We start from the raw sequence: 24,514 nt of genomic DNA on the forward strand, positions 1-24,514 counted from the left end.
ACCTGGACATGACTTGCACTACAATGCAGAAGGTATTGCAGACACTAGAGCACAATGACTATGTACATCATCCCGGGGGTCATGTTCTATGAAGGCCATGCGATAATTCATCTTATGAAGCAGCTAAATCTGACTACAATGACTACAAGTAATACAAAGTCATAGAGCAATGTTTAACTAAACACGGTAAATGATTTATTACAAGTGTGTCACAAGTTTCAGAGAAGGAAAGCAATGGTCTGAGGCTAAGGAAGTATTAGCTCAAAGGAGGTGTAGTCATGATCGAGTATCCTGGCAGTGATGGCTTCAAAGAATGATATGCTTGGGGCAAACCTAGACTAGCCATGCATATTAAGGCAAAGAAATGAGTTCTGTGTATACTGTAGACCATCAAAGTACATATAACTTCTTCTGAGCTCTGGAATATGCTGGAAATAATTGCACCAAACTCCCCTTGCATCATGGTCACATGTATGGAGATGGTTGATAGACTCAATGTAAACTATATGTTTGCTTTGGGAATCCATCCAACCAAAACCATACAATAATATTGTAAGATAATACACCTAACAAGGCAGAAGAGACTGACAGCACCTTGGAAGATGTATTTTAAGTTAAGGGGGTTATCTGGTTTAGGAAACCCACCTTCCATTGCCCACATTGACCCAGTCATGTGATTTCTGCTTCTTTAAGAGAAGCATATGATAAAGAAAGGCTGAATTCTGTGATCTATAGGTTTATATGAACACGAGGAAAAACAACAGTGTGTACCCTGATAGGACTCCTAGGAGAGACAGTGAGAGTCCTGAATGCCCCACCCACACATACAGTGATTGACAGCTCTGTGTACATATACATTTAGAGTTCTCAACCACTGCATGTGCGAGGGGTAATCCGGACTCTTACAGTCTCTCCTAGGAGTCCTATCAGGATTTACTCTGCATTTTACATAGAAATTCTGTTCCAAATCATATAACCCTATCCATCACAGAGATCAGCTTATCACCCTCTATCATATCACTTTATAGAACCTCCATTTATTAACATGGAGTACTCATCATAGCAATGTATTACAAAGATAGACTATTGATTTCAATATGGTGATCACTGAGTTTCCAGCAACAGGACCAGTTTTGGGCAAACCTTGCCAATGGTCATGTGAGACTTGCATCAACATCATAATGCCAGTGCACTCCACATGACCATTGTGGCCCAATCACTGGACTCCCTGGTTCCCTAGGGCTGCTATTATCATTTAGGAGGCCAAAATATACCCAAAGAGGATGGAGACCTGTCCCATGGGCTGTAATGGAGTCCACCTCCTCTGGGCCTCTACATATTATACACTGAAGAGACTTCAGCGTATAATAACAGTTCATGGGTGGGAAGCCCCAAAATTTTGGGTTCGATTGCATCCAAAATTCTTGGAAAATTTGGAACAAACCTGGCCTGTTACAAACTGGTTCACTGGAGCATCATACAATCAGCATTTCAACAAGGAACTCTCATTACATTAAGGAATTGTTGGAGACCCCTTTGATACTGGTTGGCCCATGGTCATTGAGATCCATGAGGATCCATTAGATCTGCTGTAAATCCATGTACTCCACTGTAAAATTGAAAGAAAGCCAGGAGTCACAGGTGTCATCACTCTAAGAATATTAGGGAATTTTTAAGAAAATTTTAATACCGGTGGTTAAGTAAGAACACAACGTCTGTGTTTGAGATAGAGCCCGGCATAATTGCAGTTACACCCATGGTTGGACCAAGAACATGTGAAGTTGTTCTCCAACTGCAAGTATATCACAAAGATTTCTAGCTTCTAATTAATACTGTAACCACATGTATGGCACCGTATCAAAGCCCTTTGGATAACCGGAGCAGAATATGCATAATCCTACGCACTTTCCCAAAGCCAATTAATTAGATAGCTATGCGACATACATTGTGGGTGCAATAAATCTGACGTATGGAACAAATCTGTGTGACTTCACATACGATGACAACGACACTGAGCTCAGCCACATGAATCATAAAGCAGCATATTTACTAAATATACGATAAACCCCCCCTAAAACCTTCATTTCCAGAGGGCACTGGTTACAAACAACCATAGTACCAGAGATAGCGGGTTACATTATTTAGACAGGCTTTCATCTGATGTCATGTAATGTTGTATTGTGCTGATTTAAAGAGGACCCTTCACCACCCCTCCAACTCCAACTCCTTGCATCACTGACACCCTATTGATCCTGTCACAGCTGTAATTTTTTCTCTAGCTCCCACCATTCCCAAGAAATCGTTTGTGTTAGTTTCACCTCCTGACATAATAATTATGCTTTCTAATAACAGGTGGGTGGTTCCTCGCTTGTCTGTCCAGCCCAGGACCACCCACTTGACAATAGAGTGCCTAATTAGCATATTGTGTGTGTTGGAATTAACAGAATTGATTGCTTGAAAACTGTGAGGTCTAGAGAGAAAATGCCAACTGTCCCAGAATCAGTGGGGCGAAGACTATCAAAGTATGTAAAGAACTGCTAATGGTGGAGGCGGTGAAGGGTTCTCTTTAAGGATTCCATGATCAAGTCTTCATCTTTGAATTGAAAGTATTATCAAAGGTGTCTCTCAGCTTTGAAGGATCTCTTGAATTCATTGAAATCAATGTTCATCAGGTCATAACATTTCAATGAGATAGTTCTGGATTTGTGAAAAAAAGCTCATCCAAACAAGAAGAATCCTCTAATATTCTGCACTAGTAGTGATTCAGATTTATTATGTTTTGTCATTTTGGAGAGGTGTATGGTGACTTAGTGGTGGGATGCTAGATGTTTGCATATTCTAAGGTAGAGGTAGGTGAACCACTTCGTCACAAGATGGTTTTGACCAAAATATCCCAACTTGTTCAGTTTTTAAGAAACCAAGTAATTGGAGATTTGTCTCAGACTAACCAAAATGGCCAATGCGATCTACATTACGGTAAAGTATTATACTTTGGGGTTTCTTCAGACTCCAGAGTATCACAGGTGAAGGCCCAGGGGAGGTGAAAATAACATTTACTCCCTCACCTCTTTTGGGCCTTCATGTGTTGTCCAGTGCTCTCCTATTGGCGCCATGGTCATTCCCAATCACAGGCCTCAACAGTCACATTGGCACACAGACTACTATGACATCACAGGCCTCAGTGGTGACCTAGGGTGCATAACATCACCAAGTAATAATTTCACTTCTGGTTCTATCTGAACTTGTTTGACCTGAAGAGAATCAGGGAACCGAGCCACCTGAAACTAAACAAATCTTGGGAGGTTCGCCCACCCCTAGTCTATGGGGACACGTGACAAAGTAGAATAAACAGTTTACAGTTCCTACCACCAACATCCAAAAAGTACATTACTACCTCTGTACAAAAGCTTGCAGTAAACCTGCAGAGGACTTTCTCTACTGGATGTTTACTTGTACTCCACCATCAATTATAAGGACATCACTTTCACGGAAGTCTCTTAACAACCTGCTATTACTCATATTTGTTGTTTCAAAACATCCTATGCTGCCATGTAAACCTCAGAAGACTGTAGTAGGCAGATGGAAGCAGAGGTGTAACTGGAGGAAGTGTAGAGGTAGCGGTTACCTCCAAGCCCTGATCTCAGAGTTTGCCCAACGGCTTCTCTGCCATATAAGACAACACCAATGCTGTATATTACACACAATAATTGGGGGTTTCATATTACAGATTTGGCCAAGGAGCTCCCAATTATTCTCTCTGGTTGGAGGCCTATGAGCCAACATTTGACTGCAGTAATATGAAGCTGCCAGTCCCTATTCTAGGTTGGCGTGGGGTTTTTCAGAAGTTTCTGCCACCCTGCCGGTGCAATGAGTTCTCTCTCAGACAGAACATTGGATAGTAAAGCCATATCGGAAAATCACAAAAATTTTACAACCTATCAATCATAGAGACATTTCATGTATGATCTCATTTTTCTATCCGTCACCGACACGTAAAATATCGTGGAATGTTTCGGATACTTTCATAACTGATTCACTATTGAAGGTTTGTATGGATAATGTTCACAATAACATTTCTTAATAGTCCAAGGCTCAATTTTAAGAAATTTAATTTGATACATAGCAGGTCATGATTTTTTGATAAAGACTTCTCCAACTCTGAGAAGCACCAGTCAAGAGGACCCTGGAATCTACTTGGTTCTGAAGCACTACATATGGAGCTTGTAGCCTGAATAGGTGTGATTGAAAGTTACCTAAAGTCACACCTAATGTCATAGGGGTCCAGTAAGTGGAAATATAAGGAGTTGTTTGGTGGAATCTTTTCACTGGAGGAATCACCATCGATTTCTTTAGGTAACATTGACAGATGATATTTTATTGAGAAGAAAACCACCAGTGACTACCTTCTTTCTTTCATATGGTAAGGAGGCCATAGATTTGTAAAGAGGCACTCCGGTGTGAAGACCCCACCAAACATATCTCAGCTTCCTAAATCCATGTCAGCGTGACAACAGAGGGGTGTAATGTTGTGGTCGTAGCTGGGTTTTTAAGGGGTTTTCCAGAATATGTACCTATACATCAATATGTGATTGTTGGGGTTTGGCACCTGAGACTTCATAAATAAGCTGTTTACAGAGGTTGTGAAGCTCACATGAACTGTGGTGTCTTCCATGTGCCGATGGCATCACATGCGGGGGATCAAGGTGTTGACCCTCCACCAATTACACATTAATGACTTATCCTAAAGAGTCCTTCTTTAAGGTTTTAAGTCCATATAAGCTGGATTTTTTGAAGGTTGTATTTTTGGACAATACCATAAAAAAAGGCACAGCTCAGTTACTGATCTTTGCCGTGACCTGTGGCCATGTTTGAGCTTCCGTTGATGGGATGCAGATCTGTCATTTGGCATGGATGACTTTTTAACTACAGCACTGATAAGACTAAAGACATCCCAAGCAGGAGATAAACTTTTTGACTGCTATCTGACATTAGCCACCATCTGTAATGCTTCTTACTATCACAAAAGGAAGGTAGTGGTTGGAAAAAAAAAGGTCATTCTGGTCAGTCTTTTAGGTCATCTAAAATCTTTAGTGTATATCCAGTTTAAGGCCAAGGCCTCACGTGGCAATTCCATCCACACATTGCAGAAAAATATACACATTGGTCATGCTGTGATTTCCAAGATTGTTGCAATTTTGGAAATCGCAGCATATAAATTATACGTTGGTGGTTTCCCTATAGGTATAGCTGAAGCAGAAAGTCCATAGAAATAAACTCTGCGGACTTTATGTGAAAAGCACAGTGGGAAAAACGCAATAAGTTTCCGCTGCGTTTTTTCCCCCAGCGCTTTTTTGCTGTGGCCTTCTATGTGGGGCCTTAGCCTTGGGCCATGTTGGTGAACCTATGGCACGCGTGCCAGACGTGGCACTCAGAGCCCTTTCTGTAGGCACCCATCTATGGAACAGATTATACTGTGTGGGGATCACTGTGGAGCAAATTGTACTGTGGGGGAGACTGTGGAGCATATTGTACTGTGTGGGGGCCACTGTGGAGCAGATTGTACTGTGTGGGGGCCCCTTCACTATTTATATCACACAGTATCTGCTTTATAGCAGACATGATATTAGTACAGGCTGTAATAACATTTCACGGTCACTATAAAACGGATCCTGTGTGATGTAAGTAATGAACATTAATTGTTCAAAATTATGCCAAATGCAAAGTTCTACCTCTCAGTGTAAAGTTGTTTCTATTATTGAAAGCTCCGTAACGCCCCATTCACATGACTGTATTTTGTGGGATCTGCACAGTATTGAGGTTAAATTCCCGTGTTGGCACTCCACGATAACTTATTGGGTTTTGGGTTGTACTTTGGGCACTCGGTCTCTAAACGATTCGCCATCACTGGTCTAGGGCTAAGTTCATACAAGTCAAATTTATTGCAATTAATAACTTTGCAGATGTGATCCAGAATCCGCAGTGAAATATGCCAGAAAATCCATATAAAATCATGTAGGTTTGGTGTGGGTTTTGTCAGATAATTTGCACAATGGATTCCACCAGCGCTTGAAGTCAATGAGGAAAATCCACAACGCCTTGTTCTGTCCGCAGCAGAATTTACAGATTTAAGAATCTACACCCTGGTCATTTCCCCTGCCTAAAATTTCTGCAGATCAAATCCTATCTCCTTTGCTGCAATAGTATTCTATTGTGGTTCTTCTATCTAATTCCGGCTCGTGTGGACATACCCTTAACATTCACATCCCATCACTTTCATGGAACCAAGAACTCTAAATAAATATTTTTGTGCGTGAACTAGTAAAGCAGCAGAGATCACATCCACATGCATAGTTCTATATAAAGCTGTATTATTGACATGGCATGGTCATAACAATCCCCTTAATGAAGTAATACCATCCATACTCGCAGTACAGTCTAATATGGAAATGGAGAAGAAACTTATGTTGCTGCTCCACCTTTCGAGCTTGTCACTTTTTGGAAGCGACATGCTCAGCTGCTGACCCCCATCTATAGTACAGAAGGAAACATGAGAGGAGCAGGCTTCCTTTCAGCTGGGCTGAGATGTGACAAAATACCACTTGACTACTACAAAGGACCATCAAAATATTAGAATGAAGAAGGCCCCTTAGGGAAAATAAGAGATGATATGAAATTCTAGGGTGCCATCTGGAACGTAACCCGAGGGACCTATGGGGGCATAAGGCCATTTTATAGATGGTCGGTTGAGTTGAAGGCTATTGGACTACAAGTTCTTGCAGAATCCATTGTGAGCAGGACTAATAGTGAACAAAGACAGATTTGTGCATGGACTCCATCTGTCAGTGATTCACTAATACTCTGCTGGGAGTTGGAATACTTGCCTCATGGATACAGACAATATGTAACTTGTATGCACATCGTATGTGTTGGGAAGGTCATATAGATGACGGTAGGTTTCACCAATTCTCGTGCAGTAAAATGTCTATTCTCTTCTACAGTATGTCTCCTACTTCCTCCCCCTCTCTGTGACTCACCACTATTTTTCTGCTCTTTCTGAGTAATTTGCAGCCAGCTCTCCTTTACCCTCTATCCACCATGTCGCTCGCTCATTACCTGTCTCTGCTTACCGCCACTATTTCCTGCCCATACGTCTCATTCTGCATATTCTACATGTCTATCTAGAAACCCCTATACATTCCGCACACCATTTTCTTCTAGTCTATATATATCCATCCTTCCATCTTATGTGTTACATCACGTATCTCTGTCCTCTCCGCTCACCAGCACACATACACTTGTAGAAGAATACCGTGCATTTGGAAGCCATAAAAATAGAAATCTGGTATTTACGTACCTTCGAAATCGGATATAATACCTTCCAGGTGCGCATTTACTGTAGGATCGGACATTTTTGGGATCGTCCACAATTCCTAGAATCTGCCTGGATCCTTGCAGTGATTTGTTTCCCCCCTCTAAACAACAAATCCCAAATTTGGAAAAAATGGGCTCACATCAGAAGCTGCCGCCAAGAAAGGGGGAAGGAGGAGAGGGAGGGGGGGAAGGATTCTCCTGTTATGACTGCGATTCTAAACTTTTTCCCTTTAATGCGTGTGGGGTTTTGTCTCTCACTCTCTCCCTAACTTGAAGCGGAGGAGAGAACACAGCCCCTAAAGGCTGATTTGAATCAATGGTGCAAAGGCAGCCTCCAACTCCACCCATGTCACACACACAGACACACACACACACACACACACACACACTCACACTGCTCCTCGCACATCTCACATTCCCTAGGCTTCCCAGCTGCACTGAGGTGGCTTGTGGCAACCGCCTGTAACCCTTTACGAGCCACATATTTCATATTCCGTGCCTGACTCCTCCAGTAACTTCTGGATCTCTTATATTTAACTACACAGGACAAGAATAGCGAAGTAGATTTCCTAACCCTGTCTAATATTTAGCTAGGACTATGTAATATACAAATTGGTCACATCCTGATACATTTGGTGCATCTTGCAACCTTGTCTAAATGGACACCACCTATTAGATGGCTAAAGGTGCACCAAAATTTTAGAACAATTTTTGGGGCATTTTTTTAAACCACTTTTTTCTTCCCCTTTTCAAGAGGGTTGCAAAAAGTGCCCAAAATACATCCTTAGGCTGCCTTCACACGGAGTAACGCCGGGCTCAATTTGAGCTTATTTTTACAGGCGTAGAAATCCGAGGGTCGCGTTAACGTTGCATTTACATGTATTTTTTTTTTTTACTATGAGCGCATATGCGGCATTTTTTGCTCGCGTACACGCTCCGTTAAAAAACGTGGAGTGTTTTGGCGAACAAAAAATGCCGCGTATGCGCTCATAGTAAAAAAAAGCCGCGGAAATGCAACGTTAACGCGACCCTCGGATTTCTACGCCTGTAAAAATGATCTCAAATTGAGCCCGGCGTTACTCCGTGTGAAGGCAGCATTAGGCTAGAGGGCCCCACATTGCAGAAAATCAGTTTTTTTTGTTGCAGATTTTGCTGCGGTTTTTTGACCCAAACCTAGGAGTGGCTACAAAAGGAATGGGAAATATAAAGGAAGCTTTTAAAGTTCTGCATTCTGCTCAACCCACTTCTGGCCTTGGCTCAAACAACCGCAGCAAAATCTGCAACCAAAAAAAGCTGCGTTCCAGCAACATGGCACCTTCGCCTTAGGCCAGAGCCCCACGGGATGGAAACGCCGTGATTTGCCCACGGGAGAAACCCCACAGGAAATATCGGCATTTTACAGTAAGTCCACAGTGGATGTCATGCCCACTTAGCGGTAAAAACCATGGTGCAGACACGTTGCGATTTCCAAAACTAGCATGTTTTTAGAAATCGCAACATGTCAATTATATCTATGGAAACTTTGCAAACTTTCTGTTTAAAGCATTGCAAGAAGAACCGTGATGTGTTGCCACTGTGGTTTTTCCCGCAACGCTTTTTGACTGCGGGATGTCCCATGGGATCTTAGCCTTAATGTGGCGTGTACGACAGTATTTTGGTGCAAATTGAGACAAAATTAGGGAAAATTTAGCTTAGTGAATCTCTCCTAATGGGGCAGATTTCTTAAGACTGGTGCTCTGTGCGCTGGTATGACCTCTCCAACACTGGCACACGATATGCCAGAATTATTATTATTTTCCTAATAATTTGGGGCACATCTCGGGAGGTCCCATGTGCCAGGATTAGGACCTCCACCAGGCTGAGACTGATGTATTTTTCAGCTATAACTTTCGCCTGTTTTCTGGCATAAGTTGTAATATCTTTTTTGCCTATCTTCATCTCCCCCCTGCTCCATCCACTTTTTTGAAAAACAAAATGAAAAATAGTTGCAATTTGTTTGCACAAAAATTACAAATTTTTCAATCATTACGTGCCATATAACCAATAAATCAGCCCCAATGTACTTTCTTCTGGATGTAGTTGAGGGTGCCCTTTTTTTTTTAACCCTTTGGGATTTCATCTCTTGTCCATCCTTAAGACTTTACCATTTGAGGAAATGCTGTAAGTAAGTTTACTTTGTAGTTCTTTTTACCCTACAGATAATACGACATGATAAAAGACTAACTCAGCTCTGCTACATCTGTATCTCTCCATGCACGGTACGCTTAAGCTGCAAAGTCAATGAAGCTGTTTTCAGCAGCTTTGTCTGTATCTGGATTTTTTTCATAGGCCTACGCTACACTTTGCCCCTCCCCACGATTAGTTATTTTTCCCTCTGACAACATTTCCACCGCTGTCATTGATGTTTTCCTAAATCCCATTTCCTTCCCTAATTCCGCCATTCCCAGTATCTCTTTCTGCTTCCTTAGCATTGAAAAGTGGGCAGTCCAGCAGCTAAGGGGTTACAGTGATGGCGTCACCATATCCTGGAGCTGGATTGATAGGCAGCAGGAACTCCCGAAATATCAAGCAAGAGGAAAGGCCAGCTGTCAACAGGAAGCCAGCCACACACAGGGGGGTACCAGCTCTGACATATGTTCACTAGGCCAGTATATATGCCAGGCTCATATGGTGACAGTAGCCCAAATACTATCCCATTGTGTCCTTAGACCTCTCTGTATGTTACTCTAGCACATCGCTGCACTTTATGCAGTCAGCAGACCATTTGTTTACAGTGCAAACCCACAGTGTTAGTAAATGGAAAAATCGCAACAACCAAAAATAAGTAACAAATGGTCTGTGGATAGGAAGTGAGGAGTCCTGCAAAATTCTTGCCCTCAAAAATACCCCAATGCCCACTGAATCATGTCTTGTGGGTACAAAAATCTTAAAACTGGAAAATGTCTTTAAGATCTTGCTTGTGCTATAACAGTGGTGCAGATCTTGCCAAGACACTCGTAGGCCGGGTTCACACGATGTATCTTGGCACGTAATGTGGCACGCAGACGGCGCGGGAGCTTTTGTGGGCCGTATACGCTCCCATTGATTTCAATGGGAGCCGGGACCGTATATGCGGCACTATTTTGTGGCCGCCGCAAAATCATAGCCGCAAAATAGCGCCGCATATACGATCCACGCTCTCCTCTTCATTTATGTGTAACTCTCAAAGCAGATGAACCCTTTAGAGTACTATGGAGACTCTCAAAGACATGGCGACCCTCAACCCCTAACATAAGACCATCCAGAGTCTTCCATGTACAGGCCCACCTATATCGCCAGCCTAGTCACCTCTACCAGTACAGGATCATCAGGACTTTGATGCACTGTATGAATAGAGCTCTAAGGCCCGCTTCACATCTGCGTTCGGGCCATTACGTTCCGCATGAAAAATGCGGAGAGAAAAGTCCTGTAAGCAGCACTTTTCTCCCCGCATTTTTTGTGCGGAAACCACACGGACCCCATTATAGTCTATGGGGTCTGCAGGATTCCTTAGGTAACTGCTTTTTTATGTGGATAAGTTTCCATTTCCCCAAGCGGACTCCCCGGATGGAAACCCATACACATGTGAACCGGGCCTAACACTATGGTGAGCACGTGGCACAGACATCCTGGTGGTGACCCGTGACATTTCGATTACAGGATCTCATGTATTAAATGATTGACAATGTTTATAAAGCGCTACAGAATATGTTGGCGTTATACAAGTCCGATAAATAAAGTCAGTGATTGTATTATACCTTATCTAAGTATAGTCTTCATTCTTGGTTTCGGCTCACAATCACCAATACGTATCACTGACCACCTTAAGTGTGAACAAGGCCTAAGGCCTGTAAACCCCTTTAAAGAGGCTCTTTCATGAGTTGGGGCACATGCTGGAAAGCTGACAGTGCATTGAATTCAGCGCACTGTTGGTTTTCACGATCTGTGCCCCGGGTGAAGAGCTATCAGTGCCGGTACCGTAGCTCTTCAGAGTCAGAAGGGCGTTCCTGACAGTCAGTCAGGAACGCCATTCCTCACAGCAGTGTCTATAGCGCTGTACAGTGTGAGCGGGGAGGAACGACCCCCCGTACTAATCTATATAGAAGCACTATCAGGAGGGGAGGAGGCGTTCCTCACCGCTCTCACAGTACAGCTCTATAGGTGCAGCTGTGAGGAAGGACTGACTGTCAGGAACGCCCTTCTGACGGTGAAGAACTACGGTACCGGCACCGGTAGCTCTTCACCCAGGGCACAGATCATGAAAGCAGACAGTGCGCTGAATTCAGCGCACTGTCGGCTTTCCAGCGGTATATAAAACTGCACATGCCCCAAACCATGAAAGGTCTTCTCTAACTTAAGGACAACTCTAACAAACACTCCTAGATTATTTTTCTATAGAAAATTATGGGTTAGCTCATGTAAAATGTATTTTCCTCTGTTATTGGCAATAAACCTAGAGCATGAAGCCATAAAAAAAAAAAAAAAAAAAAAAAAAAAAAAGCTGTAACCACTAGGAGAAGATATGGGAAAGGGAAAATGTGATATTATATGGCATCCATTCAAGTGCATGGACCATTTTACACTTAGCTGTGCCAAGGACATGAAAGTAAGCAATCCTTTATGCAGCAACGCTCCACTGAAGTGGTTCCCGAACAGAGGGATCTTCTCTATGACATCCATATGCTTTAATAGTATAGCCTAGGGATAGGCTTGTTCTGAGCAGACAGCGTCCCCGTCCTAAACATTTAATGGGGCACAATTATTAACACCGGCATGCCTCCTTATCTGAACTCCACCGACACTCGAATAAAACCCTGTCTACTTGTTTACACAGCTGCTAGATCATCGGAAAAAAGTAAAATCCAAATTTGGCATGAGAGGCTGACCATCTAATGTGTATGGGGTTGTCCCAGCTCTCTCCCAACATCTGCACTGCGGTGAGTCAGGAGATTTCTGTATATGAAGGACTAAAAGGGAGTCTGTCACCAGAATCCAGCATATCACGCCAGCTCTGCAGATAGATAGGTTAGAGTCACCAGAACCCCTGCATATAACCCCAGCTCTGCAGATAGATAGGTTAGAGTCACCAGAACCCCAGGATATCTCCGCAGCTCTGCAGATAGATAGGTTAGAGTCACCAGAACCCAGCATATTAACCCAGCTCTGCAGATAGATAGGTTAGAGTCACCAGAACCCCAGTATATCACCCCAGCTCTGCAGATAGATAGGTTAGAGTCACCAGAATCCCAGCATATCTCCCCAGCTCTGCAAATATATAGGTTAGTTACCAGAACCCCAGCATATCACCCCGACTCTGCAGGTAGATAGGTTAGAGTCACCAGAACCCCAGCATATCACCCCAGCTCTGCAGATAGATAGGTTAGAGTCACCAGAATCCCAGCATATCTCCCCAGCTCTGCAGATAGATAGGTTAGAGTCACCAGAACCCCAGGATATCACCCCAGCTCTGCAGATATATAGCTTAGAGTCACCAGAACCCAGGATATCTCCCCAGCGCTGCAGATAGATAGGTTAGAGTCACCAGTACCCAGCATATTACCCCAGCTCTGCAGATAGATAGGTTAGAGTCACCAGAACTCAAGCATATTGCCCCAGCTCTGCAGATAGATAGGTTAGAATCACCAGAACCCAGCATATTACCCCAGCTCTGCAAATAGATAGGTTAGAGTCACCAGAACCCAACATATCATCCCAGCTCTGCAGATATATAGGTTAGCGTCACCAGAACCCCAGGATATCTCCCCAGCTCTGCAGATAGATAGGTTAGAATCACCAGAACCCAGCATATTACCCCAGCTCTGCAAATAGATAGGTTAGAGTCACCAGAACCCAACATATCATCCCAGCTCTGCAGATATATAGGTTAGCGTCACCAGAACCCCAGGATATCTCCCCAGCTCTGCAGATAGATAGGTTAGAGTCACCAGAACCCAGCATATTAACCCATCTCTGCAGATAGATAGGTTAGAGTCACCAGTACCCAGCATATTACCCCAGCTCTGCAGATAGATAGGTTAGAGTCACCTGAATCAACATGTGTTTTCCCCTTGTGAATCACTGCCTTTGTTACTGAGATAATGCTTTTTTTTGTCAATTACAATTTTGGAGCAATTTGGGAGTTGCCTGTTACATCTCCGGAGAAATGATAATGCTCTTGTTGCTCCAAAGAGCTCCTCTGTATATTGTCAAGATTCTATCTTGGCATTAGAAGCACCAATTCACAATGGGGAAATACTGTTTGATTCAGATTATCCTAACCTATCTATCTGCGGGGTTGGATTGATATGCTGGGTTCCAGTGGTCCTTTGGTCCTAACCTACACATCTGTGGGGCTGGGTTGAATTAGTGGTTCTGGTGACCCTAACCTATCTATCTGAGGGGCTGGGTTGATATGCTGGGTTTTGCTAAGCCTAACCTATCTATCTGTGGGGCTGGTTTGAATTGGTTGGTTTTCGTGACCCTAACCTATCTATATGAGGGGCTGGGTTGATATGTTTCTAGTTGCTTTTCAACATAACTACAAAATTGCTCTTACGGAAGATAAGCTGTTGCTGGAGATGTCTTGCAACATCTTATACCCTGTTCAAACCACATGATGTCATTCACTGGAGTGTTCGATGTGATCATAATGTTCTATAGAAAAACAAAAAAAATGCACCCAGTAAAGAATGACATCTATCATCTATATGGGTGTCCACATAAGGAAAACCCTTATGATCGTCACAGTCAAAAACATGGGGACCAGCCTTCATTGAAAGAGATTATGGGGATCATAGGGTGGTATAAAGCCCTGTCCAATGATCGTCAAGTACTGCAAAGATAATACTAAACTAACTGCCCAACACTGTCTCATTGACCGACTGGGTCCCCTTGTATTAAAACGCGTCACCTACTCTTTTCCATTCAGATGTATACCAGAAAGGATACATGTAAAATATACATTGGGTGATTTACCCACCACATACACACATGGTGTGAACAGGGCCTTAGATGCTTTACATATGATCTGACTTTAATGTGAAATTCTAAAGCCTAGGTGTCAGAAACAGGAGGATGAACTGTAGTTACTGTATGTATTGGTAGATAGAGTTGTCATTTTGTTTTCTGGTATACAGGTTGTGCATCTTGTGGTTGATGGTCTTATGATATGACAGATGCAAGTCAGGAAATAAGACTATAAGCGTGTTTCATATACATTGTACTTTATCTTATATGGTGACCAATAACTTCCTACAGCAATGTGAACAGTAAAGTCAGCACGGAGGACTTGTCTCTTCGCCATTTAGGGAAACCTGACAAGCATTCAGTGGATCCCAGTCTATGGGGTCGGTGGGTGTCTACAGGTAACTGCTTTTTAGCGGACAGGCTCTCCGTCATTCAGGTCCCCCAAAAGATTGACACCCACACACTAACATCCATAGAAATGAATGGAAGCACCTGTGACGCCGGGCGGCCGCCGGCAAAGTCAGCGTCACAGGTGCTTCCATTCATTTCTATGGGAGCGTGCTGTTCGGATCGGCTGATCCGAACGGTGATCGCTCATCTCTAGGTCTTAAGACACATGTATTTGTGAGTTACCTTTTCAGCATATTGGATTAAACCTCTTTCATGGTTTTGAAGGTTTTTTTCCATATTAGAAAGTGACGGCATATGGTGGCCTGGTCTTTGAGACCCCCATCGATGAAGGATCTACGTTTTCCCAATTCAGCATCACTCCTTTAGGAAACTTTAGAGCAGTCGTATGCAATCACTTTATAACATAGGAAAACTCATCTGAGGGTAAGGGTCCCTTCACACGGCGTAAGCGCTCGGCTCATTCCGAGCCGTAGACGTGAGCGCTTCTAAACACTTCCCATTCACTTCAATGGGAGCGCGCGTAAAGCCAGCTTTATGAGCGCTCCGATTGAAGTGAATGGGAAGTGTTCAGAAGCGCTCGCGTGTACGGTTCGGAATGAGCCCAGCGCTTACGTCGTGTGAAGGGGCCCTGAGGCCACACATTCAGTTTTTTTAATATATTTTTTGAAGGAAAAACCATTAGCGTAATAAATAGAAATGGCTGAACCTCTTGAGATTTGTTTCACAAAATTTTTGTTTATTTAGTTTTGGGCCAAACTCAATTGATGTAATCTGCTATCATTATACTTTGGGGTCTGAAAAGACCCCAGAGTATAATAAGCCAAGGCCCAGGGTGGGGAAGCATAACAAACAGTCTTCCTCACCTCTCCTGGGCTCCGCCACAGTGTCTGATGGTGTCTCGATCCCTCTTTGGGCTCTTGAATGACATCAGCAGCTTGCCATGTCGCTACCGAGGCCAGTCACAGGCGTCAGTGGTCACATGGGGTTTGCTGATGTCATGATGCTTACATCTCATAACTGATGGGTGCCACAGTGGAGCCTAGGAGAGGTGAATAAACTTCTTTCTATGTTTACTTCCCCCTCCACTTGTTATACTCTGGAGTCTGAAGAAGCCCTATAGTAAAGTAGTGTTTTGTAGGTGGTGACCCTTAAAGATTCCAGGGTATGCTGACGTGAAATTTTTGGGAAAACTGAAATAACAATAAATCCAGCTCATTCCAAATATTCCTAATATTAATAAGAGGAGACAAATCATCCTATATAGGGTCTCACCCTTGGTTTATGTGTGAAGAGACCTGAATATTTATCCTTCCTAAGACTCAATTCAGTTCATGATTCATTGTAAATGTAGAATATATTATATTATATATTCATGTTATATGAAAGCTTACACTGGGGTTAAAAACAATAGCTGTAAATTTAGTCTTGGCCCAAGCAAACTTGGGGTAATCTCATTTCATGTAGCAGGCCCATGGCATTCTGCTTAAACATGGGTTACAATGTGTCCCCTCTGTTGTCCTCGGCTGATAGCTACCCTGCCAACCAAGGCAACACCGGCTGATCAGTCTGGCATATTCCACTGCTCTATGGCTGTAATAGACAGCTTTATGGAGTATGTAAATTGGTTATGAGTTAGGAGGGTCACAGTCTGGGATTAGGAACTCATACCAATGCCCAGAACAAACTGATCCTGGTGCTTACGTTCCTTTAGACATGAATGCACATATGTGACCACCTGTCAAGGTCAATGATCATATAAAACATGCAAGGCAAGCCCAAATCCTGAGCCCCACCAGATTGAGAAATAAAAATGTAGAGAAAGCAAAGGTGGCAAGAACGCAACGCGTTTTCTATCTATGTTTTTTAGCTTCTTACCTATGCCAAGTCAGTCTTCTCTGCGTCGGGCTGAAGAGATCCAATCAGATCGAAACAGCTGTCCTCGGCTAAGAGACTGTACTTGGTAAAATCCCACATCATTGCAGCAAAGGCCTCTGGGAAGGTCGGGCATGATGTTAAAGGGAGCGCCCTCTATTGGGCTGCATGACTGAGGCACTGTCTTCCTAGTTACATCAAGGAAGTCAGATTTGCATATTCTTCCCTATGTTTTTTAGATGTGTTTTTGTCAGGATACGGAGTTGCCGCGGTCTCCTTGCTGCGCGGCGTCTCCCTGGGAGACGTGTTAGGAGTTCTATTGGGTGTGCTTAGGTCATTAAGGGTTAATCTTTTCCTTGCCTTCAGTCTCCATGCCATTAGCCATCAGGTGTGTTCTCTGCTGCTATTTAATCCCCACCCAGGCATGGATCCTTGCCAGCCATTCACTTTGTGTTTCCTGGTTCCCCTGCTCAGTCTGTTTCCCTGTCTGTTTGTATTCGGTCTGTTTTCTTGGTTAATCTGCCCGGCTTGTATTTTTGACTATCCCTTGTCTTTTGATTTGGTACCTTTATTATATCTCTTGGCTTGACCTCTTGCTCGTCTGACCTCGCCTTCTCTTCTGTGTCTTGCTGGGACTTGTGGTCCTCCCTGGTTCCATGCTGTTTAGTCTTTTGTTTTGCATTGCAGTTACACTGTGCTTTCTGTTTAGGTGTGACCCCGTGACTCCAGTCCCTAGGACTTTCAGGGCCTCCTCTCCCCTTATCCTAGCCGCCGGATAGAAGTGTAAGGAGTCGTGGTAGGCGCACTTCAATTAGGAAGTGCATTGGTCTGCCTCATCTCAGATATTACAGCATAGTTATAGCTGCAGGGCCTACGACCCCTTTTGTCATTAGTTGCACAGTGTTGCTTTCCCAGCTGTGTCACTTTGCACTGCCTGACCCTGACTCCAATCCTTACAGTTTTGCTATGGAAATAATCTACTCCTAAGGTACGCTGAATCTCAGGAGCTATATTGAGGTAGGATCACAATATTATGTAAGAACTTTGGCCCACTAAAGACTTTTCTGGTTGGCCTATATAACACTAGGTTCACCCCTGTGCCCGAGTTTCCGTTCTTCGAGTCCAAACCTGCGGACGGGACCCCAGATGGACTATAATTGGGTCCGCCAGGCTGCATGCTTGCAGGACTTTTCTCTCTGCATTTCTAAAACAGAATGGGGGATGGAATCCCCAAATGGAAACTGGGCGCAGGAATGAATCCAGCCTTTGGCTATATTCACACGATCGAGCCAAATCTTGACTGTTTTTTGGGATACGTTTTTTTTCAAGGACCCAATAGGTGTACCTGGAAGTCCGTTAGATGAAAAAGTAATGCAAGTCCCAGACATAAAGCCGTAAAAACCATAGCTGGGTGTATGGGGCCGTAAAATATGACGGGACTGCACATTTCCATAATTGCGGCGGGATATATGTCGGTAATGATGGACTATAGGACCAACACACTCTGCAAATAGTAAAAGGAGAAGCAAAAAGGTCAATCTATCCGACATGGGATAATGGTCAGCCAAATATTAGTAGATGGTAATAAAAGTGAAGGTGATAAAGCTCAGCAAACACCTTGAATAGTTATTGGTCAAACACGTTCTCTGCCTGGAGCGTAGTTGTTGGAAAAGTTGATATCACTGCTTGTATGGAAACATGAGGTCTATTATATCTGCTTTTTGCTGAATTTTCTCATTGAAGTCATTGGTAAAGAACAAAGCGGAGAGAGCACGCTATCCAAATGACTCCATGATGCCCACAATGATACCCAAGGAGCTGGTGATGGATTGCCTTCACTATTGGGGTAATACCTCTTTAAGACAACGCAATACAATCCTAAGCAGACGGTCTCTTCATTCAGGGAGATATTGAAGATTTTACCAGCTGCTGGCTAAGGTATTTCCGTCTCTCTTTATGTCTCAAGCAGACGAGCTGGAAAATACTGATCTTTTCTTCATATTATGGGAGTAGATTTAGAGGCTCGGCGCTGTGCGCTCTTCAAGGACACCTCTGGACGCGGGAATTGAGGATGAGGTTGGTGACGTTACAGGTCAGAGCGATAATATACTGTATCGTATACAGACAAAACTGAATGGAACATAAAACTGAATGGAGTTTCCAGGACACTAAACTGCAGGAATATTCTAAATGTGAATGAAGTCTATAAATCCTCTAAGGAGAGATACTGACTGGTATGTATAAACTGGACCGCTTTACATCTGCCAAGAAGACAAGATCTTACTAAAATTATGTGTCAGAAAATCAGGAAAGGCTTTTCATTTATGATGACTGAACCCTGGATACAAAATGACCTAAATCTTACTTTAGCAATGAGCTCATCCTTACTGGAGGAATGAGTATAACACCCCCACCTGCTGGCTGTTCTCTATACTGCAGGCTAAGGACATTACTACGCGTTTCCAAGGACATATTATACATTTTCTTACATTAGTTTCCAACCTTTGGTTCTTTTTTCCAGTAACCAGAGAAATGACTCAAAGCTTCTGGAACTCAACTATAAATGTGCAACAGATCCAGGGATTTACCGAAAATGTGCCACTTATAATACTGATAATGGCGGCAGTGTGCCCTAAGTGTGACCGCTACCTCCATATTCTATACAACTACATCCTGCCTGTGACAATATATGATGGTGATCCTAGAAGCCCCTTTTTTTGGAAGTGGAGGGCTAAGGGAATTCCCTCACTTGTGCCCTGGAGGACACTCCAATAATTGGGATTGGCTCCGGATATACACTCACCGGCCACTTTATTAGGTACACCTGTCCAACTGCTCGTTAACACTTAATTTCTAATCAGCCAATCACATGGCGGCAACTCAGTGCATTTAGGCATGTAGACTTGGTCAAGACAATCTCCTGCAGTTCAAACCGAGCATCAGTATGGGGAAGAAAGGTGATCTGAGTGCCTTTGAACGTGGCATGGTTGTTGGTGCCAGAAGGGCTGGTCTGAGTATTTCAGAAACTGCTGATCTACTGGGATTTTCACGCACAACCATCTCTAGGGTTTACAGAGAATGGTCCGAAAAAGAAAAAACATCCAGTGAGCGGCAGTTCTGTGGGCGGAAATGCGTTGTTGATGCCAGAGGTCAGAGGAGAATGGCCAGACTGGTTCGAGCTGATAGAAAGGCAACAGTGACTCAAATAGCCACCCGTTACAACCAAGGTAGCCAGAAGAGCATCTCTGAACGCACAGTACGTCAAACTTTGAGGCAGATGGGCTACAGCAGCAGAAGACCACACCGGGTGCCACTCCTTTCAGCTAAGAACAGGAAACTGAGGCTACAATTTGCACAAGCTCATCGAAATTGGACAATTGAAGATTGGAAAAACGTTGCCTGGTCTGATGAGTCTCGATTTCTGCTGCGACATTCGGATGGTAGGGTCAGAATTTGGCGTCAACAACATGAAAGCATGGATCCATCCTGCCTTGTATCAACGGTTCAGGCTGGTGGTGGTGGTGTCATGGTGTGGGGAATATTTTCTTGGCACTCTTTGGACCCCTTGGTACCAATTGAGCATCGTTGCAACGCCAAAGCCTACCTGAGTATTGTTGCTGACCATGTCCATCCCTTTATGACCACAATGTACCCAACATCTGATGGCTACTTTCAGCAGGATAATACGCCATGTCATAAAGCTGGAATCATCTCAGACTGGTTTCTTGAACATGACAATGAGTTCACTGTACTCCAATGGCCTCCACAGTCACCAGATCTCAATCCAATAGAGCATCTTTGGGATGTGGTGGAACGGGAGATTCGCATCATGGATGTGCAGCCGACAAATCTGCGGCAACTGTGTGATGCCATCATGTCAATATGGACCAAAATCTCTGAGGAATGCTTCCAGCACCTTGTTGAATCTATGCCACGAAGAATTGAGGCAGTTCTGAAGGCAAAAGGGAGTCCAACCCGTTACTAGCATGGTGTACCTAATAAAGTGGCCGGTGAGTGTATGTAGGCCCTTGGTGGATAAAGTTACAGTGGACACTCGTAACCTCTGAAAAGTTTGGGAGTATGATTAACTTTGACAGGTTTAGAGAATGTCTAACCAGTTGGTTATTGGCTCCTTAGCTTCAGGGTTACCGGGTGCTGGCACCAACCCTGCCAAAAAAACCAAGCAGTTCATGACTGCGAGCAGAGTTCAGGCTGCCGTAAGTAGCACCTTGTATTCTGCTCTTGGATTTGCTGTACTTGGCAGTCGCATAGAAATGAATGGAGTGGCCCAGCACCTTGTATGACCTGCTCCTTCATTCATACAGGGAACATGGAACCCCATGATCAGCGGGGTGCCAGAAGTCAGAGCTCACCGATCTGCAAATTATCACCAATTCTATGGATAGATGATGATGCAAGAAATACCTCCAAATTCTCCCATTCATTTCAATGGGAATCAGGCAGATTTTTTCCTGTAGGTGAATTTTTTCAGCTCAAGGAAAAAAGAAGTGTAATGACCTATCTTGAATCGGATTCTGCCTTGCAAAGCCCATGAAATGAATGAGAGGTGGAAAAATTCACCTGCAAAAAATCTATGTGTGACTGTTTCCAAAAAAGTGAATGGAGCATGCTGGGCATTGGTGGAGTGCCAAAGGTTGCTGAACCTGAAATAGTCAGTGTTATCTGCTGAGGGTGGAACCACAATACACATTGTATATAGTATTCATGATCTGGGGCGAGCTGTGCCCCCTGTCCGATCCACAGAGCCACAGGTTCAATATTTTCTAACAGAGGAAGGTAATCCAGATACGACGGACTATAATTGAAATACATTTGTATGATGTGTCCTGCGTCATCCACCAGGAAGCGATGAAGCAAATGATATCTAACTGATCTAATTGGAGAGCTCGGCGTCCCTTGTACTTGCTCTTTGTGTGCCTTGTTCTGGTTTCCTTGTGCGAACAATTATAGTAATAAATCTAATACCAGATCTCAACATCAACAGAACAGAAAGTCGCGGTATTGTAGGTCATCACCCATGCAAGCATATCTTATTTCTACAATTTATAGAAACTGAAAATGAACAAATACTCAAAATAAAGAAGGTGTCAGAGAATTAATTCAGTATCAAACTAAAGTCGTCTGAAAACATTCGCTTAGGTTATCTAATTTGTGTTTGGAGATTACGACACAGACACAGAAACAGTTTGGTATTCGGAAGGCCTAGTCTGACAAGAGAAGCCTTAAAGAGGACCTTTCATCAGATTGGGCACAGGCAGTTCCATATACTGCTGGAAAGCCCCGGGTAAAGCGCTATCGGTCCCGGTACTGTAGCGCTTTACAGTCAGAAGGGCGTTCCTGACAGTCAATCAGGTACGTCCTTCTCTACAGCAGCGCCTATAGCACTGTACTGTGGATCGGGGAGGAGCGCCGTTCCCTGCTCACACTCTACAGCGCGATAGGCACTGCTGTTGAGAAGGACGTTCCTGACAGACTGTCAGGAACGCCCTTCTGACTGTAAAGCGCTACGGTACCGGGACCGATAGCGCTTTACCCGGGGCACAGATCGGGAAAGCCGATAGTGCGCTGAATTCAGCGCACTCTCGGCTTTCCAGCAGTATATAGAACTGCCTGTGCCCAATCTGATGAAAGCTTCTCTTTAAAACTTGATCATGATCTATCAATTATAGTTGTAAAACATCACAATGATGGATGGATATATTAGCTGCCTAAAGGTAACCTATGTAGCATACAATGCTGCATAAAGAGAAAATAGAATTCACCTGGGGCACATGCGGTTTTATATACCGCTAAAAAGTCGACAATGTGCTGAATTTAGTGCACTCTTGACTTTGCTGTTATGTGCCCCGGGGCTGGAGATATCGGTGCCTTTACCGATAGCTCTTCACTGTCAGAAGGGTGTTCCTGACAGTCTAGAAGGGAACGCTCCTCTTGACAATACTGTCCGTAGCTATATACTGTCAAAGGGGGCGTTCCTTAGGTAGGGTTCATACTACCGTTGGTGTCTGCTCAGAAAAAAAAAAAAAAAAAGGAAACTTATCATAAAGGACACAAACAAACAGTAACTATTGGCCGTTACTGTCCATTATATGTCCGTTGCCCATAGACCTCAATGTTAAAAAAAAAATCGGACACTTACTGTCCCTTTTTTCAAACTGACAGAAAAGTCCTGCATGAAGGATTTTTTTGTTCGCTTGAAAAAATGGACTTGGTTGTAAACGGACACTAAAGGACACAAGATAAAATCCCATTAAAATGAATGAAAATTCCAAACGGACCAGCTAGAGTCCATTGCTAAAATCTTACAGACAATAGCCAACCAGCAGACCCCAACAATAGTGTGAATGCCCCCTTACCGCAAGGCTTTGATACAGCTTAGGTCACATGGTAGTTCCCAGTTTTATATACAGACAGCAGAGCGACTTCTTGTTTACACAGCAATCCATGCTAGATAAAAAACGGATCACATTGTGATCATGTGACTTATTGAAGAAGGTGAAATTCAGAATAAGGAAAGACTGTGTGTAGACGTTTCTTACTACTGAGGGGATGGTGTTTCAGACAATAAAAAAAAATCACCGGAGTGACCCTTTAACATGTATTGGAGCGATATTTCTTTATTTTTTTTAGCGATAGTACAAAAATAGAATTTATCAAAGTGCCATACATTTCCTGAAATGAAGAAAACGTCCCCATGGATATAATATTGATAGGTCACAATATAATATCACTAGGCCATCAACATTATAGTCCTAGAAAATCCCCTTAAAGTTATGACCAAGGTTAAATTCACATCTACGCAGTGGTCTCCGGAGCCTGCATTGAAGACTTTTCTCTCCACTGGTTTCAGTTTAAAAATGGCGGCCACCCACTGGGCCCCATTATAGTCTGGGGTTCGCCAGTCTCCACTGGTAACCACTGTTTTGGTGATCCAGTTCTCCGTCATTCAGGAACCCAACAGACCCGAACGATGGAGAGCCTAGCCTTGTATGTTCGTGTACAATTTATACTGTACATTTAGTAATAGCCTAAGTGCCAACACACAAAGATGGCAGATTGACAGGAACACAATGGATGACCAATAAGTCCCACACGTTATCTGTTTGCAGTTGTTTGGTTGTGAGATCTAGAGGGCGCTATTGTAATGCTGCAATACTGATACAAAATAAAAAAATCTGTATGCCGATACTACTGAAATGTAGGACAAAGAAGAGCGCTGTAAGGTCCCTGCTCTGCCATAGATGACTCATCTAATGTGACGCAATGACATCATTGTATAGCGCCACCTGTGCCGGACTAGTAGAAGAAACTCCGACTGCTCCACTCAAGGGGATCAGGATAAGGTGAGTATAAAGATAAGAACACTTCATAAGGAAGAACTAGTACTAGAATGCGTCTTCCTTCCAAATAGCACCCCCCCCCCCAAATAAGGAGGAACTATTACTTATATAAAGGAGCTATTTATAAAGAGGAACTACCATTATTATTAAGGATTGAGGAACTGTTCTTTAGAAGGGGAGGCTATTTATATGGCGGAAGTATTATTTATAAGATGGGGCTATTATTTATAAGGGGGGGGGGTCGCTTCATAGTGTGGATATTCTCATTATTCTTGTTATTTATAGGGGGCTATTACTGATGAGGGGGCTATTATTTGTAAGAGGGAACTATTATTGCTATGGGGTACTATTACTGATAGAGGGGCCTATTATTAATAAGAGAACACTATAATAACTAATAAGATGGCCATTTCTATTGTGTGCAGGTAATAAGGGCTTGTTATTATTGTTTGGGGGGCAGGAAAGGGGTTTATTAAATAACTTTTTTAAGTGAGGGCACTATTACCCCTCATTCA

General features: G+C 43.4%; 1 protein-coding gene across 3 annotated transcripts in view; it reads right to left on the reverse strand.

Annotated features, from left to right (window-relative positions):
• The window catches only part of SEPTIN9 (septin 9), a 190,043-nt gene that overhangs the window by 113,903 nt on the left and 51,626 nt on the right, over positions 1-24,514 (reverse strand). The window contains exon 1 of one of the 3 annotated variants that reach the window (XM_075277385.1): positions 7,355-7,666. The exons of the other annotated variants lie outside the window; for them this stretch is intronic. Coding sequence (XP_075133486.1) covers positions 7,355-7,409 — 55 coding nt within the window. The 5' untranslated portion in view covers positions 7,410-7,666. Of the gene's footprint in view, positions 1-7,354; positions 7,667-24,514 lie in introns of those variants that run through there. 3 annotated transcript variants of the gene reach the window in all.

The sequence above is a fragment of the Leptodactylus fuscus genome, chromosome 6, assembly GCF_031893055.1.
Source record: "Leptodactylus fuscus isolate aLepFus1 chromosome 6, aLepFus1.hap2, whole genome shotgun sequence".
NCBI lineage: Eukaryota > Metazoa > Chordata > Amphibia > Anura > Leptodactylidae > Leptodactylus > Leptodactylus fuscus.